This window comes from Peromyscus californicus, unplaced genomic scaffold, assembly GCF_007827085.1.
Source record: "Peromyscus californicus insignis strain IS unplaced genomic scaffold, ASM782708v3 Scaffold_9__1_contigs__length_137607984, whole genome shotgun sequence".
Classification (NCBI taxonomy): Eukaryota; Metazoa; Chordata; class Mammalia; order Rodentia; family Cricetidae; genus Peromyscus; species Peromyscus californicus.
In genome coordinates, this window is record NW_026294617.1 from 62723734 (window position 1) to 62745399 (window position 21666).

Genomic DNA, 21666 nt, shown 5'->3' on the forward strand with positions numbered 1-21666 from the left:
CAGGTTTGTCTTCCAAGAAAGTGGAACGGCTAAAGTGAGCCCAAGTTTCCAAACAGATGTGAGACCTGGAGCTCTTAGCTGTGTGCTAGAAGGCTCCAGTCACTCTGCAGCCTGGAAGCTTGTATTGCCCATGCATTCACTTGGCCTCCCTAGCCATGGCGCTTTGCATTGGGACTTTTTGAGCCAACAGATCCTATGTGAGTTCCAATTGCCCTATCTGCGCTTCTTTTTTGGACTACATCCTTTCAGGGTTAGGACCTCTGTGCTCAAACCTGGGGTGTCCCCTTGCTTCTCAAAACACAAGGAGGAGCAGCAGGATTAAAAGCCCAGGTCTTATGATTCAGATTTACGATCTTCTATCCCTAAAGGGAAGTGTAAACATGAATCCTTTGGGGAAGTTTCCCAAATTCAGCTCTTCTCTGCAGACCTTACAGGTGTTTCAGACTCTCCTTCGCAGGCAGAGTGGGGAGAGGATGGCTCTTAGGAGTCACAGAACACAGGAGCTAATTTGGGTCTATAAATGGAAAAGATCTCAGTAAAACTGTACAGAAACATATCATTTGAGAAATGAACATTTCCCATGCCTACGCCCCAAGAGAGAACACCTGCAGGCGCCGTGGTGCACCGTTCACATTTTTATTGTCTGTGGAAATGGTAACGTTTACATAGCTTACATATGGCCTTCTGTCCTGAGCTAGGGCGCCTGCAGAAGGGAATGAGTTTCAGCTTTCAGCTGGTCACGTGACGCCATGTGGTGGCCCAACCCCTCTGGCTCTGCTGCTGTCACTGGAAGCACAGAAGAAGGCCTGGGGGTGGGGGAGCAGTATGCAGTGCTTGTCCTCTGCTGTCTCACCTCCCCTCTGGATTCCTGCCGTGATGTCCAACCCATCTGACATCAGGAAGCGGCTGAGCATTCAGGGGAGGTGCCTGGCCAAGCTGCCCCTCTGGCCTGTCCTTTGACCTGGATAGAGGCATATGAAAATGAACTTGATCACTTCCTGATTGGAGAAATGGTCGTTGCGTGGGTCTTTTTAACTCTCTCCCTGTTCAGTACTAACAAGCACAACATCCTGAATTCTCCAATGTGTATCTTTGGTTCTAGAGCACAGGAGACGAAGAAGTCCTCCCTGCAGCCTGGACTGTCTAAAGATGAAGGGGCCACTGGGGCATTGCTACACGAGGGCTGCTTTCTTCCTGGCATGCCAGCCCCAGTGTGCTTACCAGTGTCACTGGAGATTAGTTCAGTGGGAGAGTACTTGCCTAGCACATGCGAGGCTCTGGGTTCATTCTCCAGAGCCACAAAAACACCTGTGTCTCCTTTCCATCCCTCCTTCAGTGGCTTTTCAGGAATGAGTGCTGGGAAGAGGCACTCCTGTTGGCTGAATAAACAGAGGGCAGGTGCCTACCAAGTACCGGTGTGTTTAGGTTTAATTTTCCATGCTTAGCTTTTCTTCCACAGTTGTGCTTCTATGGAATTATTTTTAGTTTTGAAAAGTTAGAAAAACACTGATATACAAACAAAATCATTTATTTCCACAGATCATCTAACATTTAGTTTTTCTTTCAGTGTGTGTATGTGTATATGTGTGCATGTACATTGCAGATATCATACACAATTTACCTTTAGGCTTTTACATGCATATCTCAGTAGAATACTCTATGTATAATCATTGTTTTGACTTTTGCCTTTGTGATTTTTGTCTATTGTTTTGTTAGTTTTGAAATCCCCCCTTACTTTCATATTTCTTTCCAGTGTTACGGCCCAGCCAAATATACACTTATGCTTTAAATGATCTCATTATTTGCACTTAACATCTGTGTAGAATTTGTTTCAGCACGAGGATAATATCAACCTTGATTTTTTTCCCTCTATGTCCTTTGCCAATTTTTCTAACTATTATGTGGATAACCCTGAATTCTTTAGTGGTTTCCTTTGTAATTGTACAAAAAAATGTAGTCTTACCAGGATCTGTTGTAGACCTTGCTGTTGGGTTTATTGATCTGCCTGCCAGCTCTTTTTATAGACTGTGCTGTTTTCACTGTCTTGCAGCATAGCACAGGACAAGTCACCCTCTTGACCCATTTGTTTAGGTTATGTTTGGGAAAGTGGGACACAGGATAATTAATAAGCAGTAGAATTAGTAGTTCCTTAATTTCATTCCACTTTTAAGGTAATCAAACATGTCATAATAATTTCTTGCCTGTAACCTCATTGTATATATTCAATTTATCCAATCTAACAGCTAGTATCAACATATTTGAAAACACATTTTAAAAGCATGACAAACTGTGTCCTGTTTCCTGTCTCTACCATACATCTTGAGATTTTTCTTTGTCTTTTGCCAGGCTGACTTTAATTGTAACATTGTGATGGCTTTGAACAAAAATTTATGGGTTTTAATCCGTGATCTCTATAATGATTAATAGGTTGTTTCAGGAATGAAAACTTGGCAGCTTGTGGGATGGTTCAATGGTTAAGATCATGTTCTATTCTAATAGGAGACCCACATTCAGTCCCCAGAATCTACATCAGGCAGCCCACAACCAACTGAAACTCCAGCTCCAGGTTTTCTGACCTCCCTCTTCTGGCCTCTGTGAGCATTGCATTCTTCTGCACACACCTATGTGCAGACAAACACACATAAACACATTGTTAGAAATAATTAAAGTTAAAAATTGTTCCTCATTAAGAGTTGATAAGTGCTGTGAAATATTTTATTTTTATGTATTTCCACCCATAGGTCAAGAAAAGAAAGTCATTCTTAAGCATGCTTACATCTCACTTATTTAATTGATTTATTTCATTTTTGAGACAAAGTCTGGCTGTGTGCCAAGTAACTCAGACTGGCCTAGAACTCACTGTGTAGCCTAACTGGCCTGAAGCACACACTTTCTCTGCCCCACCTACACTTGGCTTTGTGCTTGTTTCTTTTTAGATTTTCTTTTAACATTTTATTTATTTATTCCTTTATGTGTGTGTGTGTGTGTGTGTGTGTGTGTGTGTGTGTGTGTGTGTGTGTGTGTGTATACATGCCAAGGTTTGTGTACAGAGGTCGGAGGGAAACTTGTCACAGTTGTTCTCTCTTTCTACCATGTGGGGTCTGGGGAATCAAACTCAGTTGCTCAGGCTTAGCAACAAGGTCTTTTATCCACTGATCCCTCTGCTGGCCCATGTTTGCCTCTTACAGACACTATTCCATTCACTCTTTCATGCAAGATGCATTTATGGTTCCCCTCTCTGTGTGAACAGGACACCAGTGCTGTGGTCCCCAAATATCCAGCAAGAAGTGAGGAAAGCGTCACATTCTAGGAGAGACAATGTCATCACTAAACAAATCAGATCTGTGCTGTCACACCTCACGGTTCTGGTGATGACAAACCCTGGCTCTGACAGGGCGTTGCTCCTGGGGGGGGGGGGCGGGGGCTGGGAAGACTCTTTCTGCATCTCCTTGCATCTGGTGCTGTCTGATTTGGAGCCATGTCGCTCTGTGATCACATCACCACCACCTCGTCTGTCTGAGGTCTGCTTTTGCCTCTCTCACAGGACCCTTGTCACTGTGTTTAAGGTTCACCACCCAGGAGAAGTGTCTCCTCCCCAAATACTTAAATCAACCCCATTTTGTCATATCAGATGGCTGCTCTTTGATCCTATAAGGTCATATTTACAGGATCCTACAGGATAACTAACACATCTTTTGGGATGAAAAGAAAAGCAGTCCCAATATATAAACATTTACTCCAGAATTCAAAGGCCTGGGAAAAAAATCACAGAACCAGCAAGGCAATGGAGGCACATCAGTTAGGGAGGAGAGGGAGAGCACCAGACTGTAAGAAACGTGTTTCAGTGAGGTGCAATACGTTCCTTTCAAGATCCTTCAGCCCAAACTCATAAGGGCCACCTTCTCCAGTTGTCCGCAGGGTGCATTCCTAGGGAAGGACTCCTTACCCGACATTAATATGAGGAAAGTGATAAGACTTCTCTAGCTCCCAGGAAGCTAAATCACAGGAGAAGGACACTCAGCATCACATGAATAATTTGTAAGTTCCTTAGTGTCTCGATTAAATTTGTGGAAAATCAAACTCAACGAGAATAGTTATGAGTTAGAATAAATTTGAAGTAAACCCACCAATTTCGAGTGTGAAAGAGGTGAGCGAGACAGCACCGTGGGGTGGGGAGGAGCTTGAGTGTGTCAAGATCAGCCCAAGGCGTGAATGCAGAGATGCAATCCTCGCTGGTCTTCTAAGCATTCTGCTCAGGCTTTGAGCTTGCCAGTACTGGGACCAGCAACTCCCTGCTTTGACATCACCGGGGGGTCTCTAGAGAAGCCTGTGGCCTAGCTTCTTAACTCATCAAGGTTTCCTCCTGAGGCGTTAAGGAAGTACTTTTCACTTTCTGTTTTTCAAATTGCCGACTTCTTTATTTATTTTTTCAACAGTCAGTGGGTACTGGGCATTGCAAGCCCCATAAAAATTCTAATTCTAGGCATCCAAGACCCGTTATACCAGGAAACGGGGTATGTTGCTGGAACAGTAGGTAAGCATTTCTGGGGTGGGGGGAGTGAAGAGCAGAGGGATGCACCCTCTCCTTTTATGCTTCTGAGCTCAGATTCTGAGCCATCAACACAAACTGAGATGGGTACTCTTTCTGACTTTGGATCCCTTATATTTGATCCCTTATATCCCTGCCAAAAATCCCCATGAGAAAAAGCCCTAAAGTGGAAACAGGGAATGTACTTTCATATGAGCCAAAATACTTGGTTATACATGCTATTAAAGGCTGAGAGTGGATTTTAGAATTTATTTTGTTAAATTTGTCTTCTAATGCAGCCAGAATTATTGAGAAGACCACATGGCTTTAGCGGATGTATTTGTTGTCTTTGGGAACCAGTGGTTAGTGAGTTATTAAAGGCTGTCAGTGTGAACCAGACTACATGGATTTGGATGTGAATCCTTGGTAGCAGGGAAACTTGTGGATTTTCTAGTTCCATCCAGCTAGGGAAGAGTAACTTACAAATCCGTCAGCTGGTTGCAGAGGGTGAATGATTTTATCAGAAAGTGTGAGGCAGAGGATGTGAAGATAAATGTAAAAGACTCGGACAAGAAAAGAAAGCAGTCTCATCTGCATCTGGGTATCAGTGACACGGAGGGCCAGCTAGTCCATTGTCAGAGTCTGTCCTGTGAGTTTTAAGTAGGACGTTTCCCAACATCTTGGATACCAAATGGATTCTTGTGAAAAACACTGAAGTATGCTGCCGAAACATCCCAATGTCACATCCCAGTTATCTGCTCAAGGCAGTATGTTGTAAGGGGTGGGCTGGTGGAGAACTGGTCACTGAACATGTTTAGGGGATGGAGTATGACAATCAAGGGAAGTGTGACAATCAAGGAATCAAATGAATACTTATATCCTACTGATAAGAAGTATGTCTTTTATGGTAAGTACTGTTAGATGTTTACTGTTGCTTTAATTGGATTAAAAAAAATCAAATTACATTAAGCCTGCAGGTTTAGGACTCTGGTTTTTTTTTTTTTTTTTTTGGTTTTTCGAGACAGGGTTTCTCTGTGTAGCTTTGCGCCTCTCCTGGAACTCACTTGGTAGCCCAGGCTGGCCTCGAACTCACAGAGATCCGCCTGGCTCTGCCTCCCGAGTGCTGGGATTAAAGGCGTGCGCCACCACCGCCCGGCATGGACTCTGGTGTTTTATGTAACCCACCATGTATTTATTGCACACAGCCTCTCCCTTTATTTGTAGTTTCTTCTGTGGTTTCACTTACCTCTGGTCAACTAGCCTGAAAATGTTAATGGAAAATTCTAGAATAAATACAAAATTTGAATAGCTACTCTTAGTATTGTGTTGGAACCTTGATTGTTCTCCTCCTACCCAGGGTGATACATCATCTCTTTGACCAGTATACATTTTCTCTACTTGGCTATTGGCTATTGTTAATTCCTCATTGTACTGTGAGCTCACTGTCATGCACATGGAAGATAGACCTTAACATTTGGCACCGTGTGTTTTCAGCACTCATTATGGGTTTTTGACCTTCATCCCCTTTGGTGAGGAGTGTCTAGTGTATGTATAATATAGTTAGTTAAAATAAATATTTTCGTAGCTCCAGTTGGGTTGGCCACAAGACTGGTAACAAAAATGGAATGTATAGGATAAGAACAAAGCACACTTTCCCCTGGGCAGCTACAGTTACGTGTCCCTGCACCTGCTTTAATGAGAAAGGGGTGGCTGGCATCTCATCACTGTGTGCCTGCTGGACAAAAGAGGCATAGGTAGGCCCTAGTCAGCATGGCTATGCAGGGCTCTGACATGGACCTCCCTTCAAGATAAACCTGGCCTGGGAGATACCTCTCTCCACTCTAGCATGAATTTTGTCTTGGTGTTGGTTTTCTAGAAATCACACACTTTACTTCCTGCTTTTTTTATTTGTGTTCACACTGCTGCTTTCAAACTGGGTGGACATACCGAGGAAAACAACTGGCATCTTGTAGGTTTTTATAGCCATATGAATGTTTATAAATCTGTGTGACTAGACAAGATCCCCCAGGTGTCGTGAAAGGAAATAGGAGCAAGCAGGATCTCAGACCTCAGCCTTTTAATTGGAGTGGACCAAGCAAGTGAGAAGGAGAGTTCTCCAGAGGAACAAGAGAAATGCTGAAGACTGGCCAGGCAGAAAGCTGGAGAGGAGAGAGCTAAGCTAAAGCTCTGCTTTCTGAGCAGCCTTGGGGACAAATCAGCTGTGCCGAGCATCACAAGTTACACTTAGCTGCAAAGTATTGCCAGCATGTTTATGGCCTCGCTGACCTTCCTCCTGTCTTATAGGTAAAAGCCACTGACGCAGATGCGGGGCTCTACGGCTTGGTCCGGTATTCTCTTTATGATGGCTTCCAAAGCTATGAGGCACCTCCGGCGTTCCAGATTGACCCACAGGATGGGCGCATCTGTGTGTCCCAAGACATAGACAGGGAAAGGGATCCTGGCACCTTTGATCTGCTGGTGAAAGCTAAGGATGGGGTAAGTTTTTGGTATAAAATACCAAACACTCTCAAAAGCAAGCCACAGTAGAAGCATGGGAATGACATGACAGTTAGCTCACCGTGTTCCACACAACCACTACTTCCCTCTAATACCAAGTGTTATGGTATCATCTATAAATATTTCTAACAGACAATGACTTCAGATAAAACAGAACTACCATATACTATCAATCAGTCTTTGATATGGCATCTAATATCCACACTATGTTAACGGTTTTGGATTATCTAATTATATCTTTTAATAATTGGTGTGTTAGGATCCACATCAAAGTGAGACCACTACCGTTACCCTTCCTATGATATTTTACAAATCAGGTCACTTATCCTGTTATTTTCCACATGCTAATGATGGTGGATTGTATTCTAGGATGGGTCTAGAATTTGCTCCTTTATTTTCACTGTTCCCTGTACAATGGCATCCAGCACAGGAGCTGAATGGTTTCGGGTTTCTTTAGGGCTGTGAATTTCCTATCAACAGATTGGTTGATTTCCCGAATTCTATTATTTTTTTTGCATTTACTATGTGGACTGCCTCGACACTAATGCTCTTAAATCAACATGTATTACCCTGAAAATAATTCATACAGGAAAGGCAAGATTCTCTATTCTCTCTCTCTCTCTCTCTCTCTCTCTCTCTCTCTCTCTCTCTCTCTCTCTTCCTCTCTCCAATTTTTAGAATGATGAGTTAATGCTCTAAGTGATCCCAAAGGTGACTATTGTTTTTTTCCCTGTTTTGAATATAAACTCCTTTATATTTTATATTGAATATATTCGATAGTGAATATAAACTCCTTGATATTTGACAGATTCAATACACTGATGACCTTATACATTTTTTAAACTTTTTGTTTTTTATTTTGTGTATGTGGATGTTCTGTCTGCATATCTGTCTGTGCCCCTTGTGCATGTCTGGTGCCTGCAGAGGCCAGAAGAGGGCACAGTGCATCGGATTTCCCTAGAACTGGGGCTACAGATGGTTGTGAGCAGACATGTGGGTGCTGGTCCTTTGAAGAGCAGCCAAGAACTCCTGACCACTGGGCCACCTCTCCAGCTCAAATTATCATTTTGGACACTCACATTGATGGAGCCTTGCACAGCAGAAGAACTGTTGATTTGTTTCCTATGCCTATGTAAAAATGAAACAAAACAAAACAACAAAACCAAACCAAAACAACATCAACAACAAACTCTTAAGCTGCCAGATAAAATACATTTAGAAAAATATACAAATCATAAATGTGTGGCTCAGTGGATATTTGAAAAGTGGACCCTCTCAAGGAAGCAGATGAAGAAATGATAGTTTCTCATGAACTTTCCCTGAAATTTATGCCCCCCCAACTCTAGTCCCCGCCCCTCTCAGCCCCACCCTAAACTTTATGAGTGAGCACTATCTACCTCTGACATCAAACTGGCTTTTAACTTTCACTGAATGGACGCATACACCATGTGTTTCTGTGCTCCCTTCTTTGCTGAACGTTATCTGGGAATACCATGTATACTGTTGCATGTGACTACAATCCCCTCATCCTTACTGATCTGTGGATATAGTGATTAGATCATAATTATATATATTCTACAATGGATGGTCTATGTTAGGATATTAAAATAGTCTTTCTACTAATACTCTTTCAAACTAAATGTATTTTAGAAACTGAAACATAAATTATAAAAATATGACTATTAGTGAAATAACATGCAATGTTTGAATACCTATATACATTGCATAATCTTTAAATCAGGTTAACTGTACTTACCTCCATAAACATAACATTTCTTCTAGCTTTTTGAAAGTGTGCCACATTGACATTGTCTGTGGTCACCCTGCTGTGTAAAAATACACCAGAGTTTCCTTCTATATGACTCTAACTTGTACCCCATGATCACACCTATCACATCACCCTCATCTCTCAAATATTGTAAACAGCATCTTACCCTTACTTTGTGAAATAACTTTTTATATTTCCCATGTAAATAAGATCGCTTGGGACTTATCTTTCTGTGCTACCCTTATTTTACTTAGCATAATTTATTTGCTACCATCCATATTGTCTCAAATGACAGCTCAGGTTTCCTGGCTCTTGATGCCTCAGGGTCATCTTCACCTTTGTTTGCCTTGAACTGAGGAGCACATGTTTAATGGTGATCATTGTCCCATCCTTTGTGACCATCATGTACACCTTCTGCAGGAGTGGACTTCAGGATGCTCTCTCCCAACAGTCTTGCTTGTGTCTGTCACCTTTGGCCACTTCTCCCCCCCCACCCTTGCCTTGTCTCTGTTTTCTTTTCTTGGATCTAGGTGGTTTTATCTGCCACTTAACTCACTATTCATTCCCAGAAGGCTGGGGCACTACAGAAGTCACCCTCTACGTCTTTCCCCTCTCCTTAGAAGAGTTGTAGCCCATGGCTCAGCACCATGGCCACCAGAATACCAAATGACAGTGTGAGATGAGATTTAAGTGGGAATCTCAGTCCTTACCTAATTGCTGCTTTCTTTCTCAGAGGAGAAACTATGTCTGGAAATATGATGGTTGTCTGAACATTTGCTTCCATAGGTATTGATAGTGCCTAAACAGAGTGATAGACATTTGGTAGTCCAGTCTGGATACAAGCTCAGTCCCCTGTGTAAATAGATTGCTCCATGTGAATGTATTCTGCCTAAAAGTATACATGTCCCTTGTACTCTCATGGAAATGGCCAGAAAATAGTTCCTTGTGTCTCCAAGGCTCTCATCTAGGGGCCACTGAACTTCAAGGTGAATTTGACTTCTTCCTAGGTTTGGTGGCCAGATGAAGAACCATGAGTCTATGTAGGGGTAGAAATGTCTCTGCTGGGGATGCATACACTGCAGCAAAAGTCACTGGATGTCCATTGCCTTGAATCATCACCATAGCCTAGAGAGCATCATGCCTCAGAACTGAATCCCAAACTTCAACTTTATTCCAGATATCTTTTCCAATTTTATAGATGTTGAGTCCATGACACAAGCAACTTGTTTTGTCATTTAATTATTTGTCCCCTAAAAGGACCAATCCATAGTCTCAGAGTGAACATTGAAGGATACATTTAATCTTGGTGAAGGTGTGGAGCACAGAGTTTCTGCCCTCTATGTCCTTTTAGCATCTCATGGTTGGAGTAGCTCATCAAAGCTATTAGGCATCTGATAGCTTCCTGATTTTGCCCCTGCTTAGACCTGAAACTGCCCACAACATTTCTTATGTGTGCTTCAGAGTGCATACACACGAAGCAACATAGGTTGACCTGGACGTCTGTCCTTATTCAGTGACAGGATTCTAAGTGGGAAGGACAGGAGATGAGAGAATCAAGGACAGTACTGTTGGGATCAGGAGGTCTTGTGCAAGCTGATGGCTTATGTAAGCAAGCTTATTAAGAAGTACAGCATCTCATATACTATTTCATACAATGGGAGAAGTCAGGGGAAAACTCATCAAATGATGTTGTACACAAGAAACAAATGATGTCTCATGTGCATCAGAGACCTAGCACACAGTAGTCTTGGGACTGATGGGAAAAGCTGGATTCTCAGGCTATAAGCAGCTACCCCATGGCCCAGCCCCAGGCCTCTACTGGCATTGACAAACATATTCCTCCTTTTAGAAGACAAACTGTTTCTTCTCCATACATGAGGACCTCAGGGAAAGCTTTGGATCACCCCAGCCCTCAGCATTATAGGTGCAGTATGTGAGTGCCTGCCTGTATGTACACACACACACACACACACACACACACACACACACACACACACACACACACACACGTGTGTGTGCAAGTAGATGCACATATGGGTGTATGTCGGGTTAGTCAATATCCTGTGTTATTGCATAATCTTTATGAAGTCCTATAATAAGCTCAGAGTTTCAATGGGGTAAATGCTACATCTTTAATAAACAGAGCAGTGTTAACTAGCAGTATAGATTGCTCAGAATTATGTCATTAAAAATGTTGGTACAGACGAAGATAAAAATTGGTAATGACTAAATAGCTAGCCCCTAAAAATGATCTAGATTGCATTCATAGAATAATTAAATCAGGTAAAGTATCTTGGGTTCAAGCTGTGGGAATTCTGGCCATAACGTGTTTATTTAAAACAATAAACTGAGCCTTGGCATAGGTCCTTTTGTTATTTAGAGTCAGTCTGACAATTTGTGGTTTCCCTCAGATTCTTTCTCTTTCTAATAAATGACCTGTGTGTCCTTGGTAGAAAATTGCTGAAAATCCATTTGCAGGTGGTTCTTAAGAGGATTTTATCTTTTGATAGAATAATTTTTCTTATGAAGCACCCTGGACGTTCTGTGCATCTTCTCTCCTGCTCTATTTATCTTGATGATGACTGTCAACATACATTTTCTAGTCCAGTCACTTCTCCTTCTCTACTGACACCACATTTAACATATCCTATTTTTTGCGGCTGCAGTGATTGCTGTTTATCTCACACGCAGAGGATGCTATGGAATTATAGAATGGAACCAATTAATTGGATTGGCAGTCAAGTTATTATCTAAAATTAAGCTCTACAATTTAATTATACCATCCTTCTGTCTAAGCTTTGTATTGCTTTTTCTGATCCATTCTCACAAACAAAGCCCTCATTTTTGGTATGCATTTATCATTCTCTGACCACTTTTGTTACATCTGGAATCCTATAACTGAAATATGTGTCTGGGAAACAAAACTAGATTTCTACTTCATCTTCCTACTCAAGACTTCATGAAGGTTTTTGACAGACACTCTAGAGAGTAAACTGACTTAGCCCCTCACCACTCTGTGTCTTCATGATAAGAGCTGGCTATTGGAGTTGGGATCCATGGAGTATGGAATGCAGGTGGAATCGCAAACAAGCTTTCTGAAGAAAGGAGTGTATCTATTTACGTTCTAGTGGCTTATGTTATTTTATCCTATTGCCTAAAAAGTGTTCGTTTGTCATTTTAAATTGTGTGTGTGTGCGTGTGTGTGTGTGTGTGTGTGTGTGTGTGTGTGTGTGTGTGTGTGTGCATGTGGTGAGTTCAGGTGACATCCAAGACCACTGGACCATTGCCCCAGCCTCATGTTCAACTTCTCATTCTAGTCTTTCATCTCACTGATTACTAATTGACTTATATGAGGATGATGCAGTTACCCAGTGTTCCAGCTAAGGGCCAAACTTAAAATGTCCTTCCAGCCACTCATTCAAGGATTAAATCTGACATGCCTTAACACCATTCCTCTTTATTCTCATCTCTGAGAGATGAAGCTTCCCCATCATGATTACCCCCCTTCTTATCCCACCTGTTCAATTAAGCTGTTAATTGGAATCTGTGTCCCAGTCACTATTTCACTCTTTAAATTTATTTGCTGTCACCCAGCAAATTCTTCATAGACTCCACTTGGTTGTTCCGTTATTTTCTCCCTATGATGGGAAATAGCCTGTAGTCCTAGAGATACTGATCCTTCCTACTCAGTAAGGCCAGGAACTGCAGTAATTGCAGTCCTAGGTTGTAAGATGGCTGTCTTTCTGTTCTAGTTACTCCTCTATAGCCATGAAAAAAATGACCAAGGAAGTTTATAAAAGAAAGTGTTTAATTTGGGTTCATGGTTTCAGAGGTTAGAGTCCATGATCATTGTGGCAGAGAACTTGGAAACAGGCAGACAGGCATGGTGCTGGGTGGGTAGCTGAGAGCTCACATCTCCATCCATAAGCACCAGGACCAGATAGCTAACTGGGGGAACGGCAGGAGTCTTTTGAAACCTCAAAGTCCAACCTCAGTAACATGCCTCTTCAAGGCCACACCTCCTAATCCTTCCCAAATGGTTCCATCAACTGGACACCAAGTATTTAGACATATTAGCCAATGGGGGCCCACTCAAACCACTACAACTTCTAAAGCCATTTCTATTCCTTTCTCCATTGAACATTAATTCAGTCCCGAGCCTCTGTTTCAAGAATATGTTAATGCCACCTGGTGAGAATAAGACCACTACCACAGTTTTTTGAGCCAAGATTGAAGCAAGCTTTAATTAAGTCTTGGCCAGGATGATGATGAACTCTGGCTGGGTCCAGTCTGGGGTTCCCAGAAAATGGTGACAAGTCACGTTTGACAGAGGCTCATAAAGGCAAACCCATAAGGCTGTGTATTTCCAACCAGATCCAATCTAGGCAAGCATACATCTTGAAGTACTTCCTGCCTATGTACCTCCTGCTGACATGCGCTTGATCAAGCACACCCAGTGCAGTTGGGTCAAACAAACTTGTTTAGGGGAGTGAAAACATGTGGCTTGTCATCTTCCATAAACAACAGCCTCCAGCATTTCAGGAAGTATCTGTCCTTGGGCAAGGGGCTTACAGGTTAGAGGCATTTTTGTTTTATGACTCTCTTAGGTACATTAATGAAAACTTAGAACATAACACTAGCTCTCACAAATGCAGTGCAGATGTCCCTGTTGGTCACTGTCCTGTTTCAAACTCTCAATCACTTAAGACTTCTGTACCCTGCTCATCTTGGAGTCTTCATGCCTATCGCTTTGGTAATCAGCTTCCCTCCACTACAACAAAACATCAAAGATTATTAGCTTTTAAAGAGAGAAGTTTTATTTTAGCTCATGGTTGGAAGGTTCAAGTCTGTTAGAGTGGCCCTATTCTTTGGACTTCTGGAAAGACGAAGAACTCATGGTGGTAGTCCATGTTTCCCCCCATGCTAGGGAAAACGAAGAGAAATAAGCCAGCATCCTACAATTCCCATTCAAAAACACACCCCCAGAGGCCTAAGGACCTCCAGCAAGCCCCACGATCTGAAGCCCCACATCACCTCCAAACGCCCTGGGGACTAAGCCTTGAACACATGGTCGTTGAAGGGACTTTCAACATCCTAATTCTAGCAGCCAACACTCCTTACCAGGTTTTTGAGGTTTTCAGCAGAGTCATCCAACCCCGGCTCCTCGCATCTTGACTTTCTAATTTGCAAGGATCATCGCTTCCTCTGAAATTTTGATTCCCAGCACACTACCTTCTGATCAGCATTTTTATCTCCTGTGTCACTTAGCTCACAGGAATCCCATGCACACAGGAATTCCTCTTTGGTAAGATCACTGAAGTATTACATATCATTAAAGTCACTCCGATGCAAATTCCCTTCCCTAGGAACTCTCTGGTAAAATCCCAGCTCTGTCTGAACTCTGCATTTTCTGCTAAAACAAACAAACAAACAAACAAACAAACAAACAAAAAAAACCCCTCATATTTGAGGGGAACTTCCTCTCCTTCCTGCTACCCATCTCCTCCCTTACCTGGTGATCAGTTTTGTGCTGTGTTAGCAAATCACAATGTTTGCATCAGAGACAAATCCTGCCGAGTCTTAGGGTCCATGCACCCCAGCCTGCTCTAGAATGTCATCCCTATAGTGACCTTTTCTTCTTCTTATATAGTTGAATTTCTCAAATTCTTTTAGATGACTCCCATAGAAAACCCAGCATAACAGCAACCTCTCCCTTCAAAACCACACTTCTTTTAATTTCATACACATTCTTAGAAAACCATCTACTTTTCTGTCTATGCCATAGCAAATAGATTTGAAAGAGCTGTTTCTACTTCTCATTTGTCAACTTTCTCTCTTCATTCTCTCCCCACTACCTTTCTCCAAAAACTGGTCTTATCAGAACAATTATAACTGTGCCACATCCTGGGTTCTCAGTCTGTTCATTTCTATTTTACTCGGCCTCTCAGTTGATCTGAAAATATCCAAGCCTTGCTTGGCTTTTGTGATACCCAGCTTACCAACCTTTCTTTAGCAAGATGGACACTCATTTCTCTTCACCTCTGCCCATGAAATATAGACTGAAATGCTCTGCCTTAGTGCACGAAGATGCAAAGCACCCCTCCTGAGTTGTGGAGGACAGATATTAATATTCTACTGTTTAGGAGTCCCAGGATGCAAGAGTAAAGAGAACAGAAAGTAGAAAACTGACAGAGTAGAAATAATGGAAGAAAAATTTTCATATGTACTGACTGCCTCAGGCAGCCTTCCGGGCCTCCCACAGTGGATGTTTGCAACTTAGAGCTTTTTAAAAGGACATGGACTTTCCCCAGCATAACTTGAAGGGATTGACATTCAGGTAGATTGCTCAGGCATTTCTTACCATAACTTTAAAAGTGAAATGGTCAAATTAATTGAAGTGATCCATGACTTATTTATGGAAGTCTGAGATAAAAATTGAGAAATACCAATGCATGGATTTAGGGAATGAATTAGGTATATGCTGCTGTGTAAGCAATTTTTCCTCAAGTTTGAATCTTAAGATAATACAGTTTGAAATTGCCAGGAATCTAGAAGCACTCTGGTGAGTGTTTCTGCTTCAGAGTCTCTTCTGATTGGCATTATGAGATGAGGCAGACAATATACTGTGAGCCCGTTTTCGGGTTCCTCATGGCTTTACCCAGCAGGTCTGCATAGAGGATGATTGGACCACAGGCCTGAGTGCAGGTGTCTGAGATGGTCTGCACTTGGCTGTGCTGGGTGGAGGAGGTCTTTTGCTCTTCCCTTGGTGTTTCTATAAATACCTTAGGGCAGAGACAGTCAGGGCCCATTGGAATAGGTTCCATGCTCTCTTGAGGCTATCCCGTATTTTCTGTCCATTTATCTCCACATTCTAAATCCTTCTATCTAATATGTCCTGCTGCTCTCACTAAAGAAAACTCTGGGGAACTGTGGGGTTGGTGGTTAAATGCCCCACAACATACTTGGGAAGTGAAGCAACTGTGCTTAGATTTGCTTTCCTGTTGCTGTTCCCTGTGGGAGGCTGATTTCCTAGCATGCTCCTTCCGAGGAGAGTTCTATGATTCAGAAAGAGTGAGTGCAAGCTCACAGGTTAGCATGACTGCAGCCATCTGGTTCCAACTTCAGCTCAAGACAAAAAAACGTCCTGTAAGGCTGACACATGAACTTCATCTTCGTGGATGTTGGATATGTTTATAGTCTTGAGGAAAGCCAAGGACACTCTGTTTGCCATGGCCTCCTTTGTTAAGCTCAGCATATAAATTTCTTCCTCTTAGCATAGGATGCAGGAATCCACTGCTTAGCTACCCCTCAGAGCATACCTCTGTCCATCAGTCACTGATGATTTCACTTTGGAGTATCCCAGAAAGAGGCTCTTGAGGCAAAGAACTGATTTGGTGAATTTGCCATTTTCACAATTTTTTTTTGTTTGTTTGGTTTTCAAGACAAGGTTTCTCTATGTAGTCCTAGATGTTCTGGAACTTACTCTATAGACCAGGCTGGCCTAGAGCTCCCAGAGATCCACCCGCCTCTGCCCCCCCCACCCCCCCCGAGTGCTGGGATTAAAGGTGTGTGCCACCACCGCCTGGCATTTTCACATTTTTTAAATCAAAGAGCCTTTTATATAATTTTAAAGATCCACTTCTTTGCTAACCTACCTATCTCTTTGTGAAACCTAATTTGATCAGCACTTCAGTGATGCCATTAGTCATGTGCCTCCCGGAGACTTGGGTAAAAAGCATCACAGCTTTGAATTTTACTCTTCTAAGTCTCTTTTTGTGATATTTTCAGTATAAATATATTATTTGTAAAATAAATACATTTAAAAATATTAGCAAATAAAGATATGCACTAAGGCTTTCTATACCACATTTAAAATTATTTATTATTATTATTATTATTATTATTATTATTATTATGTATATGTATATGTACACATGGAGTGTGTATGTGTACCATGGTAATTGTGTGGTAAAAGGACAACATTGTGGAGTCAGTTCTCTCCTTCCCATCTTATGTGGGTTTCAGGGCTCTAACTCATGTTCCTAGGCTTGGATGGTAAGCAGCATTACCCTTGGAGGCATCTTGCCAGCCCTGGAGTATGTATTTTACCAATGGGATGCATTGCATTACTTTTCTAAAATGCAAATTTTTTTGAATTCCTAGACAAACCTATCTGTCCCTAAGTATTTAGGATATGGAGCCTGTAAGATCTACTATGGCCATTCCCTCTGGATCGAACATGCTCACTGCTGGTATCTTGAATCAGAGCAGTTGCGCTCACCTGTAGGTGACCCTCATGAGGTTGGAACCACCAACATTGCACATGGAGGGAGAAGACCACCCAGGAGGCTCCTTCCTTACCTCCTCTCCCTGGGATATATAATCTATGGGGTAAGCAACTGTTGGGAGAAGGAGACTCTTCAGCAGTGTGAGTAAGCTGTGTTCAGAACTCAAGTGATAACAGCATCCATGAGCTGTCAGTCATGCACTGGTATGGTGCTTCAGGGATGCAGTTGCCCAAGCTACCCTGCACCCATAAGTGAGTCCAGAAAATCTACTGCTTTACCCAGCTAGACGGGATCCTTTGTTGGTAGAATCCCCTCTTTGATCTGTTGTTGCCCCCTCCGCCTGGGGTGAACAGACATAGAATAGACATGTTCTTTTCAGGAAAGTTGTGTACCAGACCTTATAGTTGACAGTTATGAATTATTATAAGTACTTCCGTCTGTACTATGCCCTTCATTTCAGTGACAGGCTTGGGAAATCACTGATTCCAGGCCCCACCTTACACACTTTCCAGAAGAGATAGCTTTGTCTAGGGTCAGGCTGACTCTTGGCAGGTTCTGGTCTTGCAAATGGATGGATCGAGCTTTAAATCCGGCACTTTGAGCTCTCAATTGTTCCCCTGGGTGATAGGAAAAGTGCTGTGGTATCTGCTTCCTGGACCATATTCTAATAGAAACAGCAGCCTGTCTTCCTTTTTACCTACAATGGAACCTGTGCTAATATATAATATACAATATGTAATATATACCATAAAATACATAATATACAATATATAATGCACTGGGACTACTTCAGTCTCCAAGTGAGTCTCCATGAAATAAGGGCTTTCTACCACAGAGGAAGTTTGAAACTTAAGAAGTTTACAAGAAGTCATCAAGGGCTCAGAGGGTAAGCGAAGCTTTACTCCAGGTTAGACTTGATGCTCGTAGTCTTCGGTACCCTGAGCTGGCCCTGGGCCTTAATTTCTTATTGTGGTAGGAGGAAAACCATAGAAATCTTAAAAAGTGAGATTGTGACAACCTAGGGAGGGATCTGTGTTAGACATTCCCAGGGCATTTGTAGTTGGTATTATAGGAAAAAGTTTCCCTGCCTGATGAATTCAGCAGGTGCTCACTGAGTTTATGCCCAAGAGACAGTGAAAGCCCATACTTGGCCTCCAGAAGGTCCCTTGTTCTGTGGCAGTACATCGAAGCCCTCTGTTGTCCAGCTGACATTTGATTGTTTTTACAGGATTTCCTTATTAGGATCCTCACCGAATTAAGACGCTCGTTATGGAGGGTTTGCTGGTGGTGTGGCATTTCCTTCTTTCTGTCTTCTCTCTTTTCATTATTTTGCTTTCCCAGTCCCTCTTTCAACCTACGAAGCTGCGTAAGCTTGAGGAGAAATAGACTAGGAAAGCAAACAGGGAAAATAAGAGAAGGCAGGCCATTGGGAGTCACGGCAGGCCCTATGCCAGATGGCAAGTGTGTTTTCTATATGCTTCTCGTCAGTCTGCAGTCCCTTCTCCCGCCTCCCTCTGGACTCCTGCAGGTTACCTGGTTTTCTCTATCAGCACGCAGACAGGTGGGTGAATGCATACTGTTTTCATTCTGGTCCTAACCAGCTAGTGTTTCTTCAGTTCTAAATGTAACAGGTAGGACGCCGGCACGTCATTCAAATCAGAACACGGGAAATCGCATTATATCTAACCATGGATTTCTCAGTCCTTTAAGTCCCCAGAGGACCGTGTACATGGGACAGCAGTGAGAGCTGTTTCTGGATTCATGATTTCCTTGACCATCATGTTGTCTTTCCCAGCCTGTCCCCTCCACGTGTGTTCTGAGTATCTGCACGGCCCGTTTTTCTTTCCACGCCTTCTTAGCTGTCCTTCCTTTTCCTCTCTTTCTGATGTCTTCCTCCACAGCAGAGAAAGGCAGTGAAAAGAAGAAAAGGGGCCTGGGAGGAGGGCACACTTGAGTGAACCTCCCCCCCCCCCGCCCCCCTTGCCCTGCACTGTGGTGACTTACCAAGGACTTTTGTCAGAACTCAAAGTCTCAAAATGTGCCAGAAAGAAATGGAAAATGGTGTCAGGAAGCAAGAACAGATGTTTTCCTTCAGAACAGGGAAAACCAAGGAGATGATTTCCTTCCATTGCATTTGCTCCCTCGCCTCTGGTTTTAGACGGAGCCAACACGAACTGAACAGTCTGGGATGCCCTTCCCAGTGCTTTATGTACTGCATACCCTTTCTAAAACCAAGACATTTCAGAATTCCCAAACCACGTGTCTGCAGGAAGAAGGATAAACTGCTTTCCCCACCATTTTTATTAGTTCTTTGAGAGTGTTGTATAACATATTTTGAACATATTTACCGTCAAGCTCTTCTCAGACCCACCCTGCTTCTCTCCCTTCTCTATGCACACAACTTTGTGTCCTCCTAAAAAACAAAACAAACCCCCAAACCATTGAGGACAGTCCATGTACCCTTGGGTATGTAGCCTTCCACTGGAGTGATCAACCTCCCGGGGTCTGCACCTTTAGGAAGGCTGACTCTCCCTCTCCCAGCAGCTATTGATAACTAATAGTCCTTAGAGAGGGCTGGGACCTCATGTCCCCTCCCCTGTCCACGCTGGAATCTTAGCTGGCTTGAGCTTACACAGGTTTCATGACACTGTTACAGCCCCTGTGTGTTCCCATGTGAAACTGTTGGCTTGCGCCTGTAAATCTCCACTTTGTTGTCGTCATCCACTATCTCTGGCTCTCATAAGCACCTTTCTGCCTGCTCTCCTACAGTGATCGCTGAGCCTTGCTGGGAGGCCGTGTGATACAGATGCCTGCAGCGTAGAGTTGAGCGTTCTGCAGTCTCAGTATCACACAAGTCTCTCTCTCTCTCTCTCTCTCTCTCTCTCTCTCTCTCTCTCTCTCTCTCTCTCTCTCTCACACACACACACACACACACACACACACACACACACACACACCACTTTGTTATTTAAAAGTCTGTTTGGGGATTGATATTACTTATTCTGGATTCCGGTATCCACAGAACCCCAGTTGTAATCACTGCTCATTGTTCATCTCACAGGGTGGTCTTAGTGCTCAAGCTTTTGTCCGGGTGGAAGTGGAGGATGTGAATGATAATCACCCTATCTTTAATCCATCGACCTATGTGACAAGCATCAGTGGCCAGACTCCACCAGGCACTGAGATCCTCAACGTTCTTGCCAGTGACAGGGATTCTGGGACGTACGGAGCGGTGGCTTATGAACTCATCCCAGGAGACATGTCGTCACTCTTCACCATTGACTCCATTACAGGTATGTGACCTAGGGACAGCTCCACCCTCTGTTAGTAAACTTCTTAACTCCTTGACAGCCACCACTGTGTCTTTGAAATGGGCTGGTGCTTTGTTAGCCAAGACGTGGATGAGTCTCACGTCTGCTCACCGTGCTCTTAGGATCTTTAGTTTCATAATAATGCCAATCATCCATGTCGGAAGGTCAGTCCTTCTTTTAATTTCCCGAACACAGTAACTGTTTATCTTCCAAAGAACCCAGTGGTCTGCATTTCCTAGAAATAAATATTTAAGACATTACTTTCTCTTTCCTGTGTTTGTTGTCATCAAAATAATGTTTGGAATATTTGGATATAAGATTTCAAGTAGCATCGGAAATAATTATAGATATTCTGGCTTCAAAATAAGGCTACAAGCCAAGCCAAAGGTTATTGAATCTGAGAAATGGGCAGAACGCATTTTTTATTTTAATAATGTGTTGCATGTGTGCACAGGTAGTTAGCTTTCAAGAGGACATTGTACCACAGCAGCCAGGTACCAAATTACCTTGTCTTATTTGCGATGGCCATCATGGTCTGCACAGATACTGTAGTGCTCTCAGTTTGCCCCTTCACCCAGCTCCACTACATTGTCACCCTTCCTGCCTGCAAGGTGTGCTCTCTCTGGCTTGTGACATGAGTTGTTTACCTCATGGTCTTTACAAGGCAAAGCTTTCCTTGCTCAAAATAGTTCACTGACGTGGACCCTTAACATTTCAAAGATCAGAGGAACACACTTTGGTAGGAAATTAGTCTGCTTATCTCTGCTTTTTTAAAAATTCATCTTAACCAAAAACCTTAACTGCCTGTTGTACTCAGGCCCACAGGGCAGTAACATTGCCAAAAATATATAAGTCAGTCGTAATCAGGAGATAGGATCTAAAAGCATTTAGTGAATTGTTTTTAAAAGACAGCACACTCATCATCCCGGCTCCCCCGGAAGAGCTTGAAGAATGAGCTGTTATGCATTCTGTTCACAGAAGAGATTTCTGTCCCTGTGGGCCGTGGTCAGCCCTGTGCCTTCTTTCCTGGCACCCTCTACACAGCAAATGCCATTACTAATCACAGAGAGTGCTTTATGTGGGTTGTTATCTAGGGACAGATCAGAGGGATTTTTTTTCTAAGCAAAGACCAAATTTGTAATGGAAGCAGCCTTGGGTTACTGTTGTTGGCAGGTTCGATGGTTGTGCGTTTGGGTGGAAGACATTTCTCAGGCAAACAGCATTTGGAATTTTGTTGCACTTAATCACAAATTG

At 42.8% G+C, this 21666-nt stretch overlaps 1 protein-coding gene across 1 annotated transcript in view; it reads left to right on the forward strand.

Annotated features, from left to right (window-relative positions):
- The window catches only part of Dchs2 (dachsous cadherin-related 2), a 221099-nt gene that overhangs the window by 94014 nt on the left and 105419 nt on the right, over positions 1-21666 (forward strand). Inside the window, exons 2-3 of the mRNA XM_052730019.1 lie at positions 6833-7024; positions 20163-20394. Of these exons, the coding sequence (XP_052585979.1) occupies positions 6833-7024; positions 20163-20394 (424 nt within the window). The remainder of the gene's footprint in view (positions 1-6832; positions 7025-20162; positions 20395-21666) is intronic.